This window comes from Cololabis saira, chromosome 4 (assembly GCF_033807715.1).
Source record: "Cololabis saira isolate AMF1-May2022 chromosome 4, fColSai1.1, whole genome shotgun sequence".
Taxonomy (NCBI): Eukaryota; Metazoa; Chordata; class Actinopteri; order Beloniformes; family Belonidae; genus Cololabis; species Cololabis saira.
This window is the reverse complement of record NC_084590.1, coordinates 49760686-49785529: the sequence shown is the minus strand read 5'-3', so window position 1 is coordinate 49785529 and position 24844 is coordinate 49760686. Positions and strand designations below refer to the sequence as shown.

General features: G+C 43.1%; 2 protein-coding genes and 1 non-coding gene across 3 annotated transcripts in view; all 3 read left to right on the top strand.

The window, feature by feature from the left end:
- LOC133442600 (NACHT, LRR and PYD domains-containing protein 14-like) overlaps positions 1–24844 on the top strand; it is a gene marked incomplete at its 3' end in the record, with an annotated part of 198147 nt that overhangs the window by 171323 nt on the left and 1980 nt on the right. The window lies entirely within an intron of this gene.
- Positions 8232–9927, top strand: LOC133442137 (zinc finger protein 665-like). Its single transcript, XM_061720089.1, has one exon. The coding sequence runs from the start codon at positions 8319–8321 to the stop codon at positions 9687–9689; it is 1371 nt and encodes a 456-aa protein (XP_061576073.1). The 5' UTR covers positions 8232–8318; the 3' UTR covers positions 9690–9927.
- trnaa-cgc (transfer RNA alanine (anticodon CGC)) lies at positions 18666–18737 on the top strand. Its single transcript has one exon. It is a non-coding gene; the product is annotated as a tRNA-Ala (tRNA).

Here is a 24844-nt window from a genome sequence, read left to right as displayed (position 1 = left end):
TACGCTCTGCAAGGTTTTTTTTTACACCTCATCACCAAGGTCCAGTTTTGCCTTGTCCCCTTGTACGTGGGGAGGCCGCTCTGGTTCCTCACATTTGGTGTCAGGAGTGGGATCTTTGGCGCCACCTGAAAACTGGAGAGAAGAGGTGGGAAGCGACGCCGTGGGTTTGGCAGAGGGTTTGGGAGACCCGGTGACCAGCAGGAGTCTGGGAGACCCGGTGACCAGCAGGAGTCTGGGAGACCCGGTGACCAGCAGGAGTCTGGGAGACCCGGTGACCAGCAGGAGTCTGGGAGACCCGGTGACCAGCAGGAGTCTGGGAGACCCGGTGACCAGCAGGAGGTCTGTAACCGGCAGGATGCGTCCTCGGATACCGGGAGGAAGCGTCCTCGGATACCGGGAGGAAGCGTCCTCGGATACCGGGAGGAAGCGTCCTCGGATACCGGGAGGAAGCGTCCTCGGATACCGGGAGGAAGCGTCCTCGGATACCGGGAGGAAGCGTCCTCGGATACCGGGAGGAAGTGTCCTCGGATACCGGGAGGAAGCGTCCTCGGATACCGGGAGGAAGCGTCTTCGGATACCGGGAGGAAGCGTCCTCGGCAACTGGGAGGAAGCGGCCGGCAACTGGAGGAAATGGGCGTTTTCCTGTCTCGCAACGGGGTTGGCGAGACTCCAGAGGGGGAGGGAAGTGTGAGAAAGTGAGCAACCCCTCCCCTTCTCACCTGACTCTTTTTTAAATGTATGTGGCAGAGTGGAGGATTGGGTGTGGTCTGCAGCGGAGCAGCACACAGGTGTGCCTGGTTCTGTTGATTGTGGCACACCTGTGTCCAATCAACCTCTCCACCCTGCCTGGGTTTATAAACTGCAGTTGTATACCAGAAAGGGGGCTGCTGAATGGAGGAAGCTTGTTGCGAGGCTATGCCCCATTGTGCCTTTTTTATTAGAATATGGATTTTGCCTTCCGCCTGTATGTATGTGTTTTTACTAAATGGAATAAAAAGCCTTATTTTTTTGGCATTCTACGCTCTGCAAGGTTTTTTTTTACACCTCATCACCAAGGTCCAGTTTTGCCTTGTCCCCTTGTACGTGGGGAGGCCGCTCTGGTTCCTCACAACATTATTGGCTATTCTTGGCAAAACATAAAACTTACAGATTGGCACATACACACACAGGTGGCATGGTTACAGACAGTTTTTTTCAGGATACACGCAGATCCAGAGAGTATTACTAATGATAAACAGTCTCTTTAATCATTAGCATTGGGTGATGTAATCACTCTAATGAACTGTTCCCGCTGCAATCTAGCATGCACAGTTTGTAAACCACATCCAGTAGTACTGATAGCATAAGAAACGTTTACCAACACTTCACTAGACATATCAGACAATTCAACATTCCGTTTATTATACTGGCAGTATACTACAGGCACAGTATTTTGTCTCCCCTGTGCTGGCAGGGTGAGGGGAGACCACTTAATATATGTTAAAACAAGAAAAAACGTGTTTTTCATAATAGGTCCCCTTTAACTCACTAACCGTTCGGCATTAGCAAGATTACCAGTGCTCACACAGGAGACTTTAATCACTTCTCTGCGATCAATGTCAACAGAGGGGACTCCAGCTTTAATTAGAGCGCCCCAAACAACCTTTCCAGAGGGCCCCCGTCCTCTTTCCCTCCGGACCTGTTGAGGCTGCTGCCTCGGTGGGGATACGCCCCTCTGTGGGCGTGTTACCGCTCCCCAGTCAGTCAGACTGTCTAAATCTTTTATCAACATCAGGGCTCGATATCGATCAGCCCACTTCTCAAGATCACACTGATCATCATAATCATTACGGGTTACAAAGGCTTGCTCACGAGCTTCCATGTTACACTCACTACCAGCATGTTGATGTTTGCACAGCGCTGCACACAGCTTAATCTCTGCCTGTGCCTGCAGCTCCTGCTCAATTCTCAAAACATGCTGGTGTCTGCACAGCGGCGCACACAGCCACATACTCCTCTTCGCTCCCCGGAACTCAGGGCGTCCCCCTCCATCCCGCAGGAAAACAAATTCACACTTATCTTTATGCTTAAACATCTTTGCTCCGCAAACTCTCAATAAAACATCAATCAGTCTGTAGCCACGAGGCCACAAACCAACAATAGCTCAGTTACTTGCTCTTAGATTGAATTGTCAGTTACTTAAACTTAACTTAAACAAGGACTTAAACCTTAAACTAAATAGCTGCTGCCTGGCGTCCTCTATGGACTTAAGAAATATTAATAAGTGGATACCCAGTTAAAGGAACTAAAGTGAATGGGGAGGGCAAGGGTTAAACAATAATCACCAATTTAATCTCACACAAAAAATATATACAAATTCCAAATAGATAATTTCTTATTATTAGCGCAACAGAAACAACACACAAATGGATTTATCTAATCTAAACCTTATGGAAGTATACAATGCCGAATTAACCCTATTTAATCCTATTCTAATGGTAACATGTTGCCCGGGGGTGGAGCTCTGGGTGATGGAGATGACAGAGTCCCAAACACAGACGGGAGGGGTGAGCAGGGGGAGGGGCGTCCGAGCCCCACTGCTGTTCAGACGAAGGGGAGGGTGGAGAGGTCCGCGGTCCGTGCGGGATGAGAAGGGGGCGTGGCGGGCTGGTGAAGGCAGTCGGCAGGCAGGTGGTCCGGTCCTCAGGACAGGGGAATTTTCCTAGATTGTCCGACGTCGGAGTTTCAGCCGTGAGCAGGAGGATGCGTTAGCATGAGCTAACACAGCTAACTGGCTGACTAGTCCAACTTAACTAGCCAGCAAACTCCGACCAAACTACTGTACATGAGACAGTACAATCTTCAGGAAGTGTCTTCCTCTTTATGTCGATAAGCAACGTTACTTATCGACATGAAACCACAACTTAAAGGACCAACAGTTCTCCGCTAAACACGACGTCGACTTCTCTCAGCTGTTTTCTCTCTCAGCTGTTCTCAGTCTCAACAGCCGATGCGCGCTCCCGCGGGCTCCCGTTGCATCCAAACGGACCGTTGACGCTCTCCCCGCGTGCACGCACACACACACACACACACAATAAAGTACATGCTGTCACGTTCTCTACAATCACACAACACAGTACCGCAGCATAACATAAAATGCAACATAAAACGTATGTAATACATTAATATAACTTTTCCATGCACTAGACGTGAACCAAATATAACAAATAAACTAATAATATAAAAATAAGATGGTACAGGGGCTGACTCTGGCTGGGCTTCAATACACAGTCTTCTAATCCTGATCAGTTTTCTTCAATAGTCTTATCTTTACAAAAACATTTTTGCACCGCAGCCACTCAATGAAACATAAACCAGTTTCCTTCTATCCTGATCAATTTCCTTCCATCCTGCCGACAACGCCAAATGTTTTAGGAGAAATCTCAATGAGGTTCTAGAGGGGTCGGCCGTGCAAAAATGAATCAGACACGCACTCGCTTTTGCTATCAGATATATGAAAACATTTATTAGCAAGCAGTGCATACCAAGAAGACTCACACACAACTGCCCTTTGCTAGGATAACTCTGTGTTAAATTATCCCCCGCAAATGACAGAGCAACATACAATCACATAGGGGCTAGGCCTTGACTCTTACCTTAACACAGAACGACTGGGAGAGCCGGACAGTCCAAGCAAAGAGGCAGCCATCAAAAACCCTGGGCGCTGGGCGTTGTGCACTCCGACCCACAGCAGACTCTCACCGGCTCTCGCGTCTTTATACCTTTCTCGCGGAGGGGGTTGCCCCTTCAACCCCCGCCTGCCAGTTCTCACGCTAAGTCTCGGTTCACACGGGAGAAACAAGCGCTTCTCTATGGGCAGAAATATGTGCCACTAGAAACTGAATTTGAATAATTTATATTTGAATTTGAATTGCTCAACTTGAATAATTGCATTAAAAAACTGAATCTGAATTACATAATTTGAATTTGTATTGTTTAGTTTGAATCATTGCATTGAAAAACTGAATCTACATTCTGAAAAACTGAATCTTCATTCAGCTCTCACAATTCAAATTCAGTTCTTGAAATTCAATTTCAATTCTACTGTGCCAGACATCCGGGTCTTCTGGAGGAACAGCAATCGAGTGCAGATACAAAGAACTCGGGTATCAGTCACGTGACGTTTTTTGTTGTCAGCGCCATCTTGAGGACCGACCGGGGACATGTGTTTAATGCGTGTGTTTTATAATAGATCCATGGTTTAATGGTGCCTGTACTGCTTAAACAACCTTAACTTACTCAATTCTCAACAGATTTTCAAACAGTTTGGTTTGTTATGAACGTCGGAGATGTAGTTATGACACTGCATACTTGTGAATAATTATAAACATTGAAAAACGTTTTGTATTTATATTAATTAATTAATAATTATATATATATATATATATATATATATATATATATATATATATATATATATATATATATATATATATATATATAATTACATTATAACATGTTTATATATTATTACATTATGATGTATTTATATTATGACATTATAATGTGTGTATTATATGTGTATATGTGTACATTATAACATGTGTGTGTGTATATATATATGTTATAATGTAATAATATAAATACATGTTATGTCATTACACATATATATATATATATATATATATATATATATATATATATATATATATATATATATATATATATATATATATACATGTTATAAGGTAATAATATATGTGATAATGTAAATATAAATATTACTAAGAATACTATAGAAATGTTCATTTAATATAAATACCATGTCATAGCTATCTGTTTCTTGTTATTTTCATACAAAAGTACGTTTTTCAATGTTTATAATTATTCACAAGTATGCAGTGTCATAACTACATCTCTGACGTTCATAACAAACCAAACTGTTTGAAAATCTGTTGAGAATTGAGTAAGTTAAGGTTGTTTAAGCAGTGCAGGCACCATTAAACCATGGATCTATTATAAAACACACGCATTAAACACATGTCCCCGGTCGGTCCTCAAGATGGCGCTGACAACAAAAAACGTCACGTGACTGATACCCGAGTTCTTTGTATCTGCACTCGATTGCTGTTCCTCCAGAAGACCCGGATGTCTGGCACAGTAGAATTGAAATTGAATTTCAAGAACTGAATTTGAATTGTGAGAGCTGAATGTAGATTCAGTTTTTCGGAATGTAGATTCAGTTTTTCAATGCAATGATTCAAACTAAACAATACAAATTCAAATTATGTAATTCAGATTCAGTTTTTTAATGCAATTATTCAAGTTGAGCAATTCAAATTCAAATATAAATTATTCAAATTCAGTTTCTATGATTCAAATTCAGTTTCTAGTGGCACATATTTCTGCCCATACTTCTCTCACAGTTTACAATAATACTTAACAGCAGGTGCGTAGCTGATATGACTGTTTTGAGAATGAAGGACATTTCAGGACACAAAACTTATTTTTTCTTCCTTCACCACCCCGGTCAACCCGTTGCTGCTTCCACCTGCCTGCGGTCCCCACCCCCGGTCATCCCGCTGCTGCTTCCACCTGCCTGCTGTGCTGTTGCCGTCCCCGACCCCCAGTCTGGCCCTCGGCAGGAGGGTCCCCCCTTATGATCCAGGTCCTGGTCCAGGTTTCTTCCTCCTAAAGGGGAGTTTTCCTTGCCACTGTTTGGCTTAAGGTTTTTCTCCCACTAGTGGAGTTTTTACCTGCCATTGTTTATGTAATAACTGCTCGGGGGTTTATGTTCATGTTCTGGGTCTCTGGAAAGATCCTGGAGACAACTTTTGTTGTATTAGACGCTATGGAAATAAAATTGAATTGAATTGAAAAGCCCAATAGTAAGAATTTAAGTTGTGTATGTTACCCCTCAGAGCCACCCAAACACATGCCGCTCTTGATAAAATGAGGACTTAAGAAGAGCAGAGGAGTTTGTGCTGCTCATGCAAAAGCATTACACCTTTACACTGGCAGTCTCCAGTGACAAAAGTGCGACCTATGGTGAGATTTTACCAATCCTGCAAAAGCTACAGCAACACTGCACCGTGCAGGGAGAGGACTCTGCCTTGGTTGTATTTGTCACTGGCTCACGGGCTTTATTTTTGACTGCTCAGTTCATATATCTTTATTTAAAAAGGACAATTTTATTTATTTATTTATTTATTTATTTTTTATTTTTTTCTGTTAGAATCATTTTGGAATCCTGGAATTGCCGGAGAATGATGCATCTTGTATTTGCTCATTTCTACAGGAGAATATTTATTTTATATTGGTGATGCTAATCAACTTTTTGTTATCTCTTTTTTCCCAAATGAGAATTGAAAAGGGAATTGATAAAAACTGGATCGTTAAGCAGAATTTGTAAAAATAAAAGATTAAGTAACCCACCATCCACATCTTAAGTAACAATATTTGCTACTATCACCAGATCTGTATCAACTTTTGAGCAAAATATTTTGCAACAACTTTATAATTTATAATATACCCATAACTCTATTTATAGTAGTATAAATATACTACATATCATAATATACTCATACATTGTAATATACTCATACTACTATACTATATATACACTCATAGCCTACAGTGATTTAGAATATATTTAGGGCCCAAGCACTTACAGTGCGAAGGCCCTATTGTATCTGTAGGAATTTTTTCTTTCTTTCTTTTTTTCTTTCTTCTTCTGACGAAAGGAGGGCCTTTTTTTCCCCCTAAACGTGCCCAAAAAGTCACCAAATTCTGCAGGCAAGCCAGGCCTGGTGAAAAATGTGATATTTAATGGTTTGCATTAATGGGCGTGGCAAAATGGCTCAACAGCGCCCCCTAGAAAACTTTGTGCCTCAAGCCCCACAATACGGTTTGACGTACATGCACGAAAATCGGTACACACCTGTATCATGTCGCAACTTAAAGAAAAGTCTCTTGGCGCCATGGCCGAAACTGAACAGGAAGTCGGCCATTTTGAACATTTTTAATTAATCGCGTAATTTTGGCGCAATTTATGCCATTCCTTCGACAGTTAATACGGCCCGAACCGTAATGTGCACCCAGGTGTGTTATACATCAAAATGTGCGTCTCCATCCTGCGACTACGCACATCACTTTTCTCTTTCAAAAGTGTTACTGTGGCGACGCTAGACGCCAAAAAGCGCGCCCATCCTTCATCTGATTGGTCCATATTTGATAGTTCTCCAAAAGTCACCAAATTTTGCATGCAAGGCAGGCCTGGTGATAAAATTGGTATTTAATGGTTTGCATTAATGGGCGTGGCAAAATGGCTCAACAGCGCCCCCTTGAAAACTTTTCTCTGCCATAACTTTTGAAATGTTTAACATAGAGAGTTGTGGGTGGTGTCATCAGATTCTGTATTGAGTCCTTGACCTTCATTGGCCTGAATTAGCCCCGCCCCTTCTTCTGATTGGTTGTCCCTATTTTCTGCTATAACTTTTGAATGGTTTGACATAGAGAGTCGTGGGTGGTGTAATTTCTGATATGCTTATGGGGGGGCGGTGGCCATGAGTGCGAGGGCCCGTTCATCGCTGCTTGCAGCTTTAATTACTATTACATTTATAATATACTTACAATTTGCACAATAATCACAATATATACCTAGGACCGATCATGACTTCCTTCTGAACCACAGCTGCTTCAGTCTCCTTTTAAAACCCGACACCTTGTTTATTGCAGCTATACATGGGGGAGATGGTTCCAGTGTGTGACTGCTCTTTACATTACTGTTGTTTTCAAAGCATTGGTTCTGGGCATAGGCAGAGAAAAGTGATTAGCTAGGGCCAGTCTGGTATCGTTTATCTGTCTATTATTTGTTGGTAGAAGTTGCATAAACAAGAAGCCAGGTTTGCGTAATATACAGATATATTTCAAGAAAATAATAATTCTGCATGCTAGTCGATCCTCCACCATCATCCAAGACAGCTCAGCATGCATGCTCTCAACATTGCTTGAATGAAAAATGGTTGGAAGATCTTATCAATACCCATCCCTATTAATGAACTATTTTGATGGTTTTCGTGTTAGTAGCTTTAACCATTTACACTTTTGATTTGATGTACTGAGATGTTTCATCTGAAGGTCTCTGGCTGTCAATAACAGCACTGAGACAGACAGCACTTTATAGAAACTGAAAAGCTTTTGAGAGTCAGCCAGCAAGATGATTTAATTCTTCTTCTCTGTCCTTACAGAAACATAAAGGCAAAGAGAGACCCACAAGTTATCGTTGTGATCACTGCAAGAAAGTCCTCACCACTTCATCAGGTCTGAGAAAACATAAGATGATTCACACTGGAGATAAACCGTTCACTTGTGATCAGTGTGGAGCAGCTTTTACCAGAAAATATCATCTAAAGATTCACCAACGTGTTCACACTGGAGAAAAACCGTTCACTTGTGATCAGTGTGGAGCAGCTTTTACCAGAAAATATCATCTAAAGATTCACCAACGTATTCACACTGGAGAAAAACCGTTCACTTGTGATCAGTGTGGAGCAGCTTTTACCAGATCAAGTGATCTAAGGACTCACCAACGTATTCACACTGGAGAAAAACCGTTCACTTGTGATCAGTGTGGAGCAGCTTTTACCAGACAAGATTGTCTAAAGATTCACCAACGTATTCACACTGGAGAAAAACCGTTCAGATGTGATCAGTGTGGAGCAGCTTTTACCACTAAAAGTAAACTAAAGATTCACCAACGTATTCACACTGGAGAAAAACCGTTCACTTGTGATCAGTGTGGAGCAGCTTTTACCAGACAAGATCATCTAAGGATTCACCAACGTATTCACACTGGAGAAAAACCGTTCAGATGTGATCAGTGTGGAGCAGCTTTTACCACTTCAGGTGTTCTAATGATTCACCAACGTGTTCACACTGGAGATAAACCGTTCACTTGTAATCAGTGTGGAGCAGCTTTTACCACTTCAGGTGTTCTAATGATTCACCAACGTGTTCACACTGGAGATAAACCGTTCAAATGTGATCAGTGTGGAGCATCTTTTACCCAACAAGGCAATCTAAGGACTCACCAACGTATTCACACCGGAGATAAACCATTCAGATGTGAACAGTGTGGAGCATCTTTTACCAGATCAAGTCATCTAAGGACTCACCAACGTATTCACACTGGAGATAAACCGTTCAGATGTGATCAGTGTGGAGCAGCTTTCACTGAGTCAGGAACGCTAAAGATTCACCAACGTATTCACACTGGAGATAAACCGTTTAGGTGTGATCAGTGTGGAGCAGCTTTTACCAGATCAAGTCATCTAAGGACTCACCAACGTATTCACACTGGAGAAAAACCGTTCAGATGTGATCAGTGTGGAGCAGCTTTTACCACATCAAGTTATCTAAGGACTCACCAACGTATTCACACTGGAGATAAACCGTTCAGATGTGATCAGTGTGGAGCAGCTTTTACCACATCAAGTGATCTAAGGACTCACCAACGTATTCACACTGGAGATAAACCGTTTAGATGTGATCAGTGTGAGGCAGCTTTTACCCAACAAATTCAGCTAAAGAGACACCAACGTATTCACACTGGAGAAAAACCGTTCAGATGTGATCAGTGTGAGGCAGCTTTTACCACATCAAGTCAGCTAAAGAAGCACCAACGTACTCACACGAGTGATAAACTCTAAAGATGTGATCAGTGTGAAGTGTGGAATTGCAAAAAAACACCTCAGCACAGCAAAAAAAGCAAAATAATCAGACAACATCATACCTAAAACTTGAAAGACTAACATATGATGCCCCCTGGACACCTCCTGGGAAGGTGTTCCTGGCATGTCCCACCAGGAGAAGAGCCAGGACACACCGGAGGGAATGTCTCTGGATCCCTCCAGAAGAGCTGGAGGAAATGTGTGGGTGAGGGAAGTCTGGACATCTCTGCTCAGACTGCTGCCCCCGCTAACCAGTCCCACATCAAGTGGATGAAGATGGATGGATGGACAAAATACATATATCTGCAAAAAGCACAAATTTATTGTTTCACCATTCTGAGATACAGAATGTAATCTAACTATAGCATTAACTATTCCACAAATACTGCATTAGCGCATCTCTAACATCTCTTCCTCCTCTCCACCCCGAGCCACTGCCACCACTGGCTGAAGTGTTGCTGCTGCAGGTTCATCCTATGATGTTTCATACATCTTTCCATGACTTTCACACAGATAATGTAGTGGACAGGAAGTCATCACCATTCATTTCACCAGTCGGATCTCACTGGGGAAACCTGCTGAATTCATCTTCAACAACCCGTCATGGCCAGTTGGGGATAGGTTTTTTCCATGATCACTCTCCTGTCATTCCAGATCCTGCCACCCTCATCAGCCAGACATCTTCTCTTTCCCCCTTACCTGTGCTTCCCCGCCCATCTGCACACCTGGTTCCCATGATCATCAGTTCCCCTTTATGTACCGTCCCATTTCCACATGCCAGTTGCCAGATTGTCTAGCGTTCATGCCTAGCTTTCCAGCATTCCTGATTCTGTCTGTTTCTGCCTGCCTGCCTGTGACTTTGCCTGATTCCCGGTTTTTGGATTTTTGCCTGCCCCTTTGGATTTGTCTGCCTGATCTGCCTGTCTTCCCGGTTTTTGACTCCTGCCTACCTCTGACCTGATTAAAGCCTCTTGGACTCTGATACTCCGTTTGATGTTGTTCATTTGGGTTCTCTGTCTTTTGAGCCGTGACAGTACAATCTGGCCAAAAGTATGAACCCAGCCAGCATGGACCCACCAGGAAAGAACGTGGATCTGTGGGAGCTCTTTTACGGTGACCAAGTGGCGTCCTACCACCGTATGTTGAAGGGGACAGGGACATGCCGCCAGCCCCAGCCTGTTGTGGTTTCCGAGGTGGTCCCGGACCCACCCCAGTCTCTTCCCCCTTTCTGGGGAACATGCCTGGCTCGAAATGGGCCCAGGAGTCTCCAGCTTCAGGAGAAAAGACGGCGGCGGCAGTCCCAGCCTGTTCCTGTTCCGGCGGTGGTCCCGGTCGCATCGCCCCCTGTTCCTGCTCCGGCGCTGGTCCTGGACGCATCGCCCCCTGTTCCAGCTCTAGCGGTGGTCCTGGATGCATCGCCCCCTGTTCCGGCTCCAGCGGTGGTCCTGGACGCATCGCCCCCTGTTCCTGCTCCAGCGGTGGTCCTGGACGCATCGCCCCCTGTTCTGGCTCCAGCGGTGGTCCTGGACGCATCGCCCCCCTGTTCCTGCCCCGCCGGTGGTCCTGGACGCATCGCCCCCTGTTCCTGCTCCAGCGGTGGTCCTGGACGCATCGCCCCCTGCTCTAGCGGTGGTCCTGGACGCATCGCCCCCTGTTCCTGTTCTGGAGGTGGTCCTGGACGCATCGCCCCCTGTTCCTGCTCCAGCGTTGGTCCTGGACGCATCACCCCCTGTTCTGGCTCCGGCGGTGGTCCCAGAACCCCCTCAGCCAGCACCGAGGACCCGACTACGCCCCGAGACCTCCTGACCCGCCTGCTACGTCCCCAGACCTCCTGACCCGCCTGCTACGTCCCCAGACCTCCTGACCCGCCTGCTACGCCCCCAGACCTCCTGACCCGCCTGCTACGTCCCCAGACCTCCTGACCCGCCTGCTACGCCCCCAGACCTCCTGACCCGCCTGCTACGCCCCCAAACCTCCTGACCCGCCTGCTACGCCCCCAGGCCTCCTGGCCCACCTGCTACGCCCCCAGACCTCCTGACCCGCCTGCTACGCCCCCTGACCGACCTCCTGACCCGCCTGCTACGTCCCCAGACCTCCTGACCCGCCTGCTACGTCCCCAGACCTCCTGACCCGCCTGCTACGTCCCCAGACCTCCTGACCCGCCTGCTACGCCCCCAGACCTCCTGACCCGCCTGCTACGCCCCCAGACCAACCTCCTGACCCGCCTGCTACGTCCCCAGACCTCCTGACCCGCCTGCTACGCTCCCAGACCTCCTGACCCGCCTGCTACACCCCGAGGGCGGCCTCCGGAACTGTCTCGGCGGTCGGCCCGGCCCCGAGGACGTCCCCCTGAACTTTGGCCGTGTGTTGGCCTGGGACTCTGATACTCCGTTTGATGTTGTGCATTTGGGTTTTCTGTCTTTTGAGCCGTGACACGACCACTGGTGCTCGGTTGACTTTGTGCTTAAAGACTGTTCTGCTGTCAGTCGTCCAGGGTCATGGAATGGTTTCAAGAGCCAGTCCTGCAAAGGATAAGTAGAGTCTCCAAGAAGGAAATACCCAGCAGTCACTGTATATTCCTGATGTGAGCTAGGAAGTTTTTCCTCCCACTGGCTAACTCCTGTGTATGTATTATATATGTAATCAACCATTTTTCCTTGAGAGCTGAACTTTCAGGATCGATTCCTTGAATGCTTTGCTAAATTTGCCCCTTTTAACATTTCTTTATATTTTGATGTTAAATCCACTGTTTTTGGCAATTTCTGTACATTTAATAAATTTCATTACCCTTTTACCTGAAGTCTCCATTAACACCAAACTTGACACTATTAATTTTTTGGATTGTACTTGTCAAGCCTAACAGGTTTGAGGACGATTTGTCAAAAAACGTAATCTTACAGAAATACCGTATTGGCCCGGATATAAGACTTATGATTATAAGACGACCCCCTCTTTTTCAAGACTCAAGTTTGAAAAAAGACTTTTTGAACACCAAATTCAATTTTCATACAGAAAATAATTACAGTACATCTGAAACAAATGGTTATAACAATATATTGGAGAGAAAAAGCCCATCATAACTTCTCCATCTTCTGTTATCTCTTCTCTTATTTTCTTCTCTTTTCTTTCTTAGCGCTATTTTTTATTTTTCTTCTTCATGACAGGGGTTGGCTTTGGCCTGCGGAGTTAAGTTCAGCATTCGCTTTAAAGATATCTGGCGCCATCTAGTGGTGTGAATGGGTATAACTTCTAGACCCCGAATGTAAGACGACGCCCACTTTTTCAGTCTTATTTCAATGCAAAAAACCCGTCTTATATTCGGGCCAATACGGTATATCATTTTTCATATCATATTTATTAAAAAGATCATAACGGTGTTAACAGTCTGTATGGATATTTAGTAAAATTCATCAATAGCAAAAAAAACCCCGTCAGATGTTCAAAAAGTTATTTGAACGTAGAAAGTTTCGGTCTTTCACTCACACATTAAAGGCATTGTGACATAATTTTTAACATGCTTTTAACACTATTAAAAGTCTTGGCCAACATCCCTCAAATGTGTCTAAAAGGGTGTAACAAGAAAAACTTCACTTCAGTACTCCATGCCTGGCTTGGAGATGACGGTGTTTTTTGCGCTGTGAAAAACGCTTCCTTTACCCCCTTTCCTGTCAATCATTGCCCCGCTCCTCCTCCAACCTCCTCCAACCAACTGCTACACACTTCTGCCGTCTCCACACACACGCGCGCACACCGAACCACAAACACCCACACACACAGCCCAGACAGGGCGACTACAGCCCGGGGATGAAGTCCGTGACCAGAGGACCGTAGCTCCCCGCAAGCCATACGCTCACAGCGGCGTCGGAGAGTTAAGCCGGGAGCGACAGGCGAAGCATGCACGGAAAAGTAGCAGGGCGAAGCAGTCCACCGAAAACAATGATAAAAATAAAGGCATGCAAGCAGCAGTGTCCCCTTATCTTAAGTCCAGTCAGTGGCCGCGGGTCTTCTTAGCAGTTTTCCTCCGGTGATGAGAACAGAAGAGGCTCTAAACAGCTCCGTGTTAAGCCTGATTTATGGTTCCGCGTTAAATCGACGCAGAGCCTACGCCGTAGGCTCTGCGTCGGTGTAACGCGGAACCATAAATCAGCCTTTATGGTGCGCTGGAGAGGAGAGGAGGCAGGGAGCTGGGTGGAGGGGGCGGTGATTTAGCGGATCGTTACGTAACGATCCGCCACCAAACCACATGCGCCGTTTTTGCATAGTTATGCGGAAAATCCCAGAAAGCACACAATACACTGAATGTTAAAAGTTCGTTGTTTTTTGGGTGTAATTGATGTCAAGACACCCAACAAAACACAAAAAATCAAGAAAAATTTGTTTTTCATGTCACAATACCTTTTAAGGCTGGTGGACGCACTTTTCTGAGGTTTAGTCCGTTGGCGACACTCACTGGTGATGCAGTGAAGTGCAGAATATGAGGAAACTAACGTCAACAATAAGTTCACGACCACGTGAAGGACACGACAGACCTGGACCTGGACCTGGACCAGGACCAGGACCAGGACCAGGACCAGGACCTGGACCGGTCTCTCCTGCGGCTGCAACAATCCGAGTGGAGGAATCCGATCGTGATGCTTCATGTTTTAAATATAAGTTTATGTTGTTCACACTGTTACACAGAGGCAGAGCTGGTAGAGGAGCCAAAACCTGTACTCAAGTAAAAGTACTGTTACTTCAGAATAATATGACTCAAGTAGAAGTAAAAAGTATCATCCAAATAATTACTGGAGTAAAAGTAAAAAAGTACTTGGTGAAAAAACTACTCAAGTACTGAGTAACTGTTGAGTAACGTCTGATTTATTTTTTAACACAACCATTCAAACAGACAAAAGTACAAAATAATCATCTTCAGTGAAAAAATGACTGCTAGGGTAGTCAAAAAAGTCAACCAACGAACCCGATTATTGTATAGGAGACACACTGAAGATTTTGGCAAGGGCACTCATTCAACCTCACTTTGATTATGGAGTTCATGTCTGGTACCGTGACGCCTTAAGGCTCTGAAAACCAAACTCCAGACAGCTCAAAACAAACTGATAAGGCTTCTGCTCAATCTTCCATCTGGGGCTCACCTAACAGCAAACCATATGCTCAGCGTGGGATGGCTCCTGGTAGTCGACAGAGTACAGTTTCTTTCATTGATTTTGGTGTACAAGATCCATTACACGTCCAAAATACCCTTGTACTTGTCTAAATACTTTCAAAATGTAAAAGATGTTCACCACCATAACACTAGAGGCAGCTCCACAAATCACTTTCAGCCCAGGGTAAACTCCAAGAAAGGTTCAAACTCGTTTGCATCCTATTCTACCAACATGTGGAATTCCTTACCGACAGCCATAAAAGAGATAAATCCCTAATCTCCTTCAAATCTGCCCTAAAAATCCCCTACAGGAGGCTGCTGCTCGTAGCTGGGAATAATCAAAGCTTCTACTGAACATCCCGCTGTTCCTTCTGATTATTGTTTCTTGTTTTTGTTTTTTTGTTTGTCATTCAATGTTACATGAGTTAAAAAAAATGTAAACAAGTGTAATCTTTCTTGGAATAATTAGTTGACTTTGTATCAGCGAATCTGTACTGTCATGAAACTGTACCTGATCCTATGCAACTAATAAATTCTTCAATCAATCAATCAAAATGAGATTGACGCGTACGTGGATAAAAGGGATAAAAGAAAAGTAACAGCTCAACGTAGCCTAATGTAGCGGAGTAAGAGGAACAGTTTCTTCTTCACTAATCTACTCAAGTAAAAGTAAAAAGTATAGTGATTCAAAACTACTCCTAAGAGTACAAAATGTCCCAAAACTTACTCAAGTAAATGTAACGGAGTAAATGGAACTCGTTACTACCAACTCTGCACAGAGGTGATCACCAACATCCACCATGTGAGACTCAATACACATTGGGCTTGATCCGTTAGTATTTCATACACGTGACAGTAAAACGGAACAAGGAGATGTTTTTATTCCCACCAACTTAAGTTCTGGTGTCGGTTCTTAAATTACAAACAAGAAAAAAAAAAAGTGTAATGATGCACTAACGCTAAAATATTAACATTTACAAAACTTTACGAACATAATAAACCCACAACTCTTCTCAGAACTGCATGTGCACTCGACTCCACGTTGATTGTGATGTTCAGAGAAACGTGCGTGGATTTGGGGCGAATGCACAGTTTTCAACATCTGAAATTTTTTTTGCGTAAGCAAGAATTCCACGCACGGACCAACGTTGAAATCAACGCACTCGTTGTAAATGAGGCCCCAGTTGTGCATATTCTCCCACTTAAAAAGATAAAAGAGACCTGTAATTTTCATCACAGAGACAGAATGACAAAAAAAAAAAAAACAAAGTCACGTTGTCTGATTTTTAAAGAATATATTTGCAAATTATAGTGGAAAATAAGTATTTGGTCAATAACAAAAGTTCATCTCAATACTAACTAGAAAATTTCTGGAAATTTTGATATGGGCATGCCCTACCGCCCATTCGTCCCCTCTCGCTGCTTTGGTTTGGGGCTGTAGTGGTTGTGTTTAGGGGGGTTCTATGTCAGTTTGAGGTGTTTTTACGCTTGTATTTAATTCATTCCTGTGCTCCCAATAGTTATTAATGGGGCACGCTTTTTGGCATCTAGCGTTGCCACGGTAACGCTTTTGACTGAGAATAGTAATGCCCATCGAGGCAAGATGGAGACGCATCTAACGATGTATGCCGTGCATGGGTGCACGTTCCGGTTCAGGCTACGTTAACGGATAGGTTTTTTTTTTCACCATGGTACAAAACCATGGTGAAAAAATGAATGGGGCCATTTAACTATACTTATACTATGAGATGAACATTGAAAAGACTGGGTTGTTTCTTAACAGTCAGAAATTGTGGTCATCAGATACTCCTCCATAGATTTATACATCTGCTATGGTTCTGCCCAGTGGTCCAACAATTCTGGTCTGAAGTTATTGACATTTTGGAAGCTATTTTGAATATTCGTGTTCCTCAATGTCCTGTTGTGTGTTTATTAGGGAGTGCAGTGGAGACCGGGAAGATTATGCAACGTATCATTGCTCTCGCCTTCCTGTCTGTAAAGAGGTGAATACTTATGAACTGGAAGATTCGCAAACCAAACTGCTTTGACAAACACAACTGGCTGAATGACTTTCTGGATTTATTATCAATGGAAAAGGCAACCGCAATCCTCAAAGATAACGAAAATGACCAATTTGCCCCATGGGCTGTTATTAGACAACAGTTGAGAATAATGTGATAATGATATGACCTGATGTGTTAGTCACATGCTTCTTATTTTATTTGACTTACTCTTCTTTTAGAGCTGGACCTGAACTGACGCTAGAGGCTCAATCATTCTTAAAGTTCATCTGTACCAACCCTCCCCCCACCCTCTTTTTTTTATTATTATTATTTTATTGTTATTGTAATGTCTCTTTTTTATTTATTGTCTTTGTCTTCACTTTGAAAAATAAAAAATTATAAATATAAAAAAAAAAATGAGTGCAATTAAATAAATTGAATCAGTAATTTAGTCCTAACATGACATCATGAAGGTGTTTGTGTTGTTTATTCAGGATGATAAAAACAGGAAGGTTCCAGTAGAGGAGGTAAGAGTTGCATCAGATACATAGTTGTGAAGAGCAACTCTGTCTTTTAGCCTTGGAATGTCATCAAATACATGTGATGTCACTGATGACGTCACACAGATTTATGCAGGGTATACATAGCACTCCTTAAAGTTAGTATTTTTTTATTCACATTATTACCATAAATAGGAAATCATTTTTCCCCAGGAACATGAAAACATGATGACATCAGCAGGTCAGTCTTGGAATCTATAGGTGAAACATTTCTGTTGTTACTGCTCTGTGTGTGAGATTGAGATGGTTTCCATGGATACAAAGACTCTCAGATACCTGAGATTATGTTGCTTTTTGCACGTGGAATAAACTGCAGAATGTGAAGCAAAATGTTTAGGTTTCAGTATAAACAGCAGAGGGCGCTGTTGCTACATTTGGTAACGTGCACACATTATCATCTTCATCTCCAAATCAATTACATACGACGGAGTATTAGGGCCAAACTAAGAAAAAAAAAGAAGGAAATTACGAAAATAAAGTCATAATAATATGAGAATAAAATCGTAATATTAAATATATTATAAATATATAAATATAACTTCACAAGATGCTCAATATTCAACATTTTAACACACTCTTCCTGTTAGAGTTCTCATAAATTAACACTTTATTCTTGCAACATTATGACTTTATTCTCGTAATTTCCTTTTTTTTGTCTTAGTTTGGCCCTAATACTCCGTCGTAATTACATGCATCAGATACATTGTTATAAATACACATTCTTTAATCTAACCCTGGAATGTCATCAAAGACATGTGATGTCATTGATGATGTCACCAGAACAGCAGTGGAGGTGATTCCTTTCTGCTCGCCTTCAACGTATAATTCCCAGCCCTTACAACTTCCTGTCTTAACAAGCCCTCCGACATGTAAAGTATAAACACAATACCGACAGTAAGACAAAATGTCAATCATCCCACAATTGCCCTTTCTACGGTTATCTAGAAATTAAACCTGTTTTCTCAAGATCAACTTTTTCAATAAACAGTAAACTGCAAGAACACAGACAAACAGACAGTTTGTGTTTATAACTACTTATTTTGAGGTACTGTATCCACTGCAATAAAATAAGTGATTTTTTCTGTGAAATAAAAACCTCCTAAATTCTTATGTATTATCCTGCTCTCCATGGCAGACATCCATCCATCAGGTCTGGATTTTGGAGGGATAGAAATAAAGAGGGAACTTCCACACTACCTACAGGGCTGGATATTCCACCTCACTACTTTCCTCTCAGAAACATCCTGAAGGGGATGTAGCTCAGTGGTAGAGCGCATGCTTCGCATGTATGAGGCCCCGGGTTCAATCCCTAGCATCTCCATTGCTTTAACAAGCCTTATACAGTAAGAAAGTGTTACATAAAGGATGAATTATGTTCAGAGTTGGACAAACTCAGAAAATGAATTGGACTTGCTGTCACAACCCTCAAGGCAGCTGCCTTCTATCACAGTCACTAAGGCTACGTTCACACTGCAGCTCCCAAGTGACCCAAATCCGATTTTTTGCTCATATGTGACTCAGATCTGATTTGTTTATGACAGTGTGAACAGCCCAAGTCACATGGAATCTGATCTTTTCAAATCAGATTCAGGTCGCTTCCATATGTGGTTCTAAATCGGATACAGGTCGGATGTTTTGCAATGCGACCTCAGTGTGAACGGCCAGGTCGGAATGAATGCGACTTTGACGTCACTTGAGAGCGACCGTCGTCATAAAACTGCGCTGGCGGGGCGGGAGCGGGCGGGAGCGGGCGGGAGCGGGCGGGAGCGGGCGGGAGGCGGGAGTCGGGAGTCACTTGGCAAACATGGAGGATAGCGGCGACGGAGCTAATCAGTGGAGGGACAGTGAGGTTTTGGACCTGATAAGTATTTGGGGGGACACGACTATACAGGCTAAGTTAGAGGGGTCGTATCGTAACCGGTCTGTATTTGAGAACATATCCAAAGAAATGTACGAGCGCGGCTACAGAAGGACGTGGCTGCAGTGCCAGAGAAAAATAAAGAGCCTGAAAGCTAAATTCAAAGAGGCTAAGGATTCAAACATGCGAAGCGGTCGTGGTCGCATAACCTGCCCGTTTTACATGGAGCTGGACCGTGTTCTAGGTGATAAACCCAGCTGTCAGCCAGTAGAGCTGCTGGATAGCTCTGTCGACACAGGCGAAGAGGAGCCTGAAACGCCGGAGAGCAGAGCTAACACTCCGGGGAGCGGAGCTACCTTTAGCCCAACATGGAGCTCGGAATTTGACGATGAAACAGGTAAGTGAACTAGCTGTCTCTCAGCTGTTTGTAGCCAACTAAATACGCGATTATTATTTATTATTTAGCGTTAAGAGATTATCACAGAGTAGTAAGTTACTGTGATTAATCTGTTAATTTTTTTTAATCGTTTGACAGCCCTACTAACTACTGAGTCACTCCCATCGACATCTGGAGAAAGCGTATCTGTGCCTGCTACAGAGAGTGGAAAGGAATCAACAGCCACCAACTTCTCTGGAAGTAAGAAACCTAAAGTTGTGAAATCACTAATAAACTGTTGATTGCTGAGCTGAATGCTTAACCCCCCACCTCAAAAATGTGTGTTCCTACAGTTGAATGTTTGAGCTTCACTGTGCAGAATGATATGCAGAGTCTGTTTTCACATTCATCTGCTGAAAGTTTAAATTTTCTCTGAGCTAAATTAAAATCAGATATTAATAGAGTGGACCATGAACATTATTTGTGACATCACATATATTGGAGCTAATACTGATCAGATATTCAACTTACTTAAGTATGATGTGGAAACTTGAAGCCTCCAGTGTACAAACATTGAGAGTGGACTTTACAGTGAGGTAGGAAATATCGTGTGTCCAGCAGTTAAACTTCTGAAATGGAAAATATTTGCGTAGTATATATTCTGGATTTTTTAATAATGAAGGATATGTAATTGCAATGATTTTAACAAGATAATTGAACTTTTTGTGGAAAAACATATCAGACACATTATTTTTCAAAGTAGAGTGTTTGATATACATCTTAATACATGTCTAGGGGGATCTTTACCTGATCCATCCATGACTGTTTTGTACACTACTGTATTCTCTTATTACTGCACTGTATCACTGCAAACCTGTCTATTTATTTCTACCCTCCTTTGCTTGCCTAAGTATTTATTTTTGTAATTCTGCTACAGTAGCTTTTACCAAACACTTGCTCTCTTTTTTACAGCTTCATCTGCAAAGAGCAGAAAAAGAAAAACCAAGATGGAAACAACCCTAGAGGTCTTCGCGGAAAAGATCAGCACTGCCCTCAACACAGACGACACTGATCTTCACTTGAAGATGCAAGCAGCACAACATGAGCATGAGCTCAAACTGTTCTCAATGTTCACACAGTTTCTGGAAAGGTCAAACCAATCCATACGTCCACCTTTCTACCAGGCACCAGTCCAACCTCAACGCCTTTACAACCCAAGTCAACGGCTGCCTCAACACTCCTTCCACAACTTCACCATGGCTTCAGCTCAGTTTCCGTCATTCCCAGAGACACCCAACCAGCCTCAGTCCTTCCTGCAAGATCTGGCTCAACTACCCTTCAACCATACTCCTGCACATCCTCCAGATCTGGCACAGCCCCTCAGCCAGGCGCCAGCACACCCTCAACATTTGCCTCAGCCTGCGCCCTTCATTCAGGCCTCAGCACATCCTCCATTCCACCGACCTCCAGAGGATGAGGATAACTAAATCACTAGTTTTCATCATAGACATATATACGTAGACGCCACATCGAGTGCTGAGCCGTACGTCAACGATGCCGCCATCTTGGATGTGGCAAGACTGCGCTGTCAGTTAGGCACCAAATATAATATATTTAATTTTCTCAGATGGCAAAAATAAGAACTTTATTGATCCCACATAGGAGTAATTCATGTTTATGTAAAATATGCTTTGTTGATGAGAAAATATGTTTCTCTATTTTTCTTATTTTTGTGAGGGGGATATATATAGTTTTTCGACACTACCTTGTTCTCTATAGCTGATATAACATTAATTACTCCTATGTGGGATCAATAAAGTTCTTATTTTTGCCATCTGAGAAAATTAAATATAATATATTTGGTGCCTAACTGTTTCCCAAGTATATTAGTGCGTGTGTGAATGAATAAATTAGATGTAAAACGTACATTTCTCTGTAGAAAGGCGCTTTATGAAAATAAGTCAGTTTACTTGTATTAGTTTACAGCGCAGTCTTGCCACATCCAATATGGCGGCGACGTTGACGTATCGCAGCAGTGGGCAAGAACACTCGATGCGGCGTCTACGTATATATGTCTGGTTTTCATAATCACAATATTGTGAAATGTTTTCAGTTTTGCAGAAGGATAAAGTTTTGTTCAGTTATTTTACCTTCAAGTATTTATGTTGCTCTGTAATGTTATTACACCTTATTACACATTTAATTTTGAACATGAGTTAGCCATTCCAGAGCAGAACTGAGGGACAAGCAGGATTTCTAAAAAAAATATATGTAATCCCTTCTATGGAAAACTATTTAATTTTATTTATTTTTTTTGTAAATGAACACAATTTCTTTGTGACAAATTGTTTTGTATATTTTATTTTCCACAATGATCGCAGGTGGACATTGAACACGTAAAGTTGTAAATACAGAGCATTGTTACAGTTTTTATGTTGACTGTTTACATTAAAGAAAAAAAAAATCATTACTCATTTCTATTTATTTTTTTTCTGAGCCACTGAAGAAGGGATAAAGAGCTGCAGGTTGCCTACCCTTGAACTGAGGGAAAATAGTGGTTTTGTGGCTCTGTGGCTCAACGTTGGCTGTAAAAAAGTTCTGTCAGCGCCTCTCTGACCCTCGTTGGCTGAACATCTTGTGCAGCCCCTCCTTCTGCCCCTCTGTCGTCCTGAAGAACAGCTTCACCAGATTCCTCGTAGGCCTCTCCGTGCTTCTCACACAGGTTGTGAAGAGTGCAGCATGCACTTATGACGGTGGGGACAGAAGAGATGTCCACATCTAGGCGTTTCCCCAGGCACCTCCACCGCCCCTTTAGTCGGCCGAACGCGCACTCAACAGTCATTCTGGCCCTGCTGTGGCGCTCATTAAAATATCTTTGCGCATCTGTCAGGGCCCTTGCGTCAGTGTACCCTTTGAGCAGCCAGCTTCGCAGGGGGTAAGCAGGGTCGCCGAGCAGCATTATTGGTATTTGGACGCCGTTGATCTCTTCGGTGTCCTTAGATGATGGAAATATAAAATATGTTTAATTTATTTACCAGGGATATTATGTGTAAGTCTACCCATTTCTATTCACCCTATAATGTCACAAACTGCAATGTTAAAGTGACATTATGTGCTTTGTCTCCAAATAGAGGGGAGGGGTTGTGTTTCAGAAAAAACTCACTGGTGGAAAAAGCGCCCCTCTCTCTGCCATGGCGTAGATATGGGAATTCTTGAGAACCCTGGCATCGTGGACACTTCCAGGCCATCCAGTGTAGATGTTGGTGAAACTGTTGAGGGGACATGGAATTAATTGAACGTTTCATACTTAGACCAATGCAAACAATTATGAAAATAAGTACCAATCAATGATTAATCTTTGAGGCAATAGTGCACTATGATATAACATTTAAGTAATTTTGTAGGCCAAATGTTCAACTATCAATGAGTGTAAAAACAAAGAAGCAACTAGATCTAATACCAGTGAGTTAAGACGTCAAAAGAAAAAAAAAACACTGGTTTTATCTTTAACAATGTGTTGTATTTTAAAAGGTTGTTATATTATCCATTGTGTCAAATCTGCACCTGAAAAGTAACTAAAGCTGTCAAATAAATGTAGTGGAGTAGAAAGTACAATATTTCCCTATGAAAAGTAGGAGTGGAAGTATAAAGTAGCATCACATGGAAATACTCAAGTAAACTACAAGTACCTCAAAATTGTATTTCAGTACAGTACTTCAGTAAATGTATTTAGTTACTTTCCACCACTGATTAGAGTGCAGAGTGCACATTTTGTACTTTAGGTGAACAAAAGTATAAAGTAACAAGGATAAACAATTGATTCGTCAAAAATAATGACACTTCTCACGACTGGTTGTATCACAGTGCAGCAGCACTTTACATGTAACACTGATTACTCAATTAATGATGGTAGCACTAGTAGAATGACAAAACGATGTGGAAGAGATATTATTTCATAATAGACGTACCAGAACTGATGATCCACAACCCCCTGCAGAAGAACAGAGTGCCATCCTTTGCGATTGAAGTAGTCCGCATGATTGTCCTCGGGGGCAATGATGGGGATATGAGTCCCATCAATCGCTCCAGCGCACTGTGGGAAACCCCACCTCTGTCGGAAGCCTTGTAGGATGTCCCAGAGATCGTCTCCTTGAGGTAGCTTGATGTAGTCAGGCATAAGGACATGGCGAACGGCCTTGCAAAAGTCGTGGACAATCATACAAACGGAGGACTTTGCAATGCCAAACAGGTTGGACATAGTCCGGTAACCTGCCCCTGTCGCCAGCCAATACAACCCAACTCCTACACGCTTTCTCAGGGAGATGGGTCGCCTGAACTGAGTGTCTTGTCTTGACAGTCTTGTGGAGAGGCGCTGACAGATATATTGAAAGGTAGCCCTCGACATCCTGAAATTCTGGATGAAATCTGTCTCGGTAAAGATGTTCATCACATCATGATCCCACCACTCCTGACTCCGAGTCCGCATCCACGCACATCTCTCTACAGACGAGGCAGCCATCGCTCCACAAAAAGCCATTATTAAGAATGCGGCTTTCTTTCTCCTCCTTCTCCTTTTCATCAACACTTGTTCGCAGTTTCGTCGGCTTCCACCACACAACAACTTTAAAATGTACCCCTGTACGCTCACTTCTGTTGCCTCCATGTTTACCGGCGTATGACAGGTGCTGCGCGTGACGTCTTTGTTATTGTTCTTCTGCGCATGCGGGTCAGTTCAGGGCCGCGATGCGTTCACACTCGAGTCGGATATAGGACACATTTTAAAAGATAGTGTGAACAGCCACACAAAAAAATCGGAATTGGGAAAAAATCGGAATTGAGCATTAAGGACTGCAGTGTGAACGTAGCCTAAATCTCCTGCCTGAGATAAGACAGCATTACTTGAATTAAATAGTTACTTTACTATGATTTTTACAGTCTGCATTGATCGAAAATATAAGTTTAATCACTTTTAGCCTCAACTCCAATCCAGTCTGTTGCAGTGATGGTGTACATGACGTGTGAGGAAATCAGCCGCATTTCACTGTATTTAACATCAATACCTTCAAAAAGCTTTAAAGGAGCTTGAGGCAAGAATAAGAAATGAGACTCATTGGACCCACGACGGCCGTCGGGGGTACTGCAGCCAACAGTGAAGCCGGCACGGGAGAACGGGGAGAGATAATCCAACCTAAGA

Excerpts from the sequence above, each read along its gene's own strand:
- LOC133442137 (XM_061720089.1), top strand. The coding sequence starts at position 8,319 with ATGATTCACACTGGAGATAAACCGTTCACTTGTGATCAGTGTGGAGCA.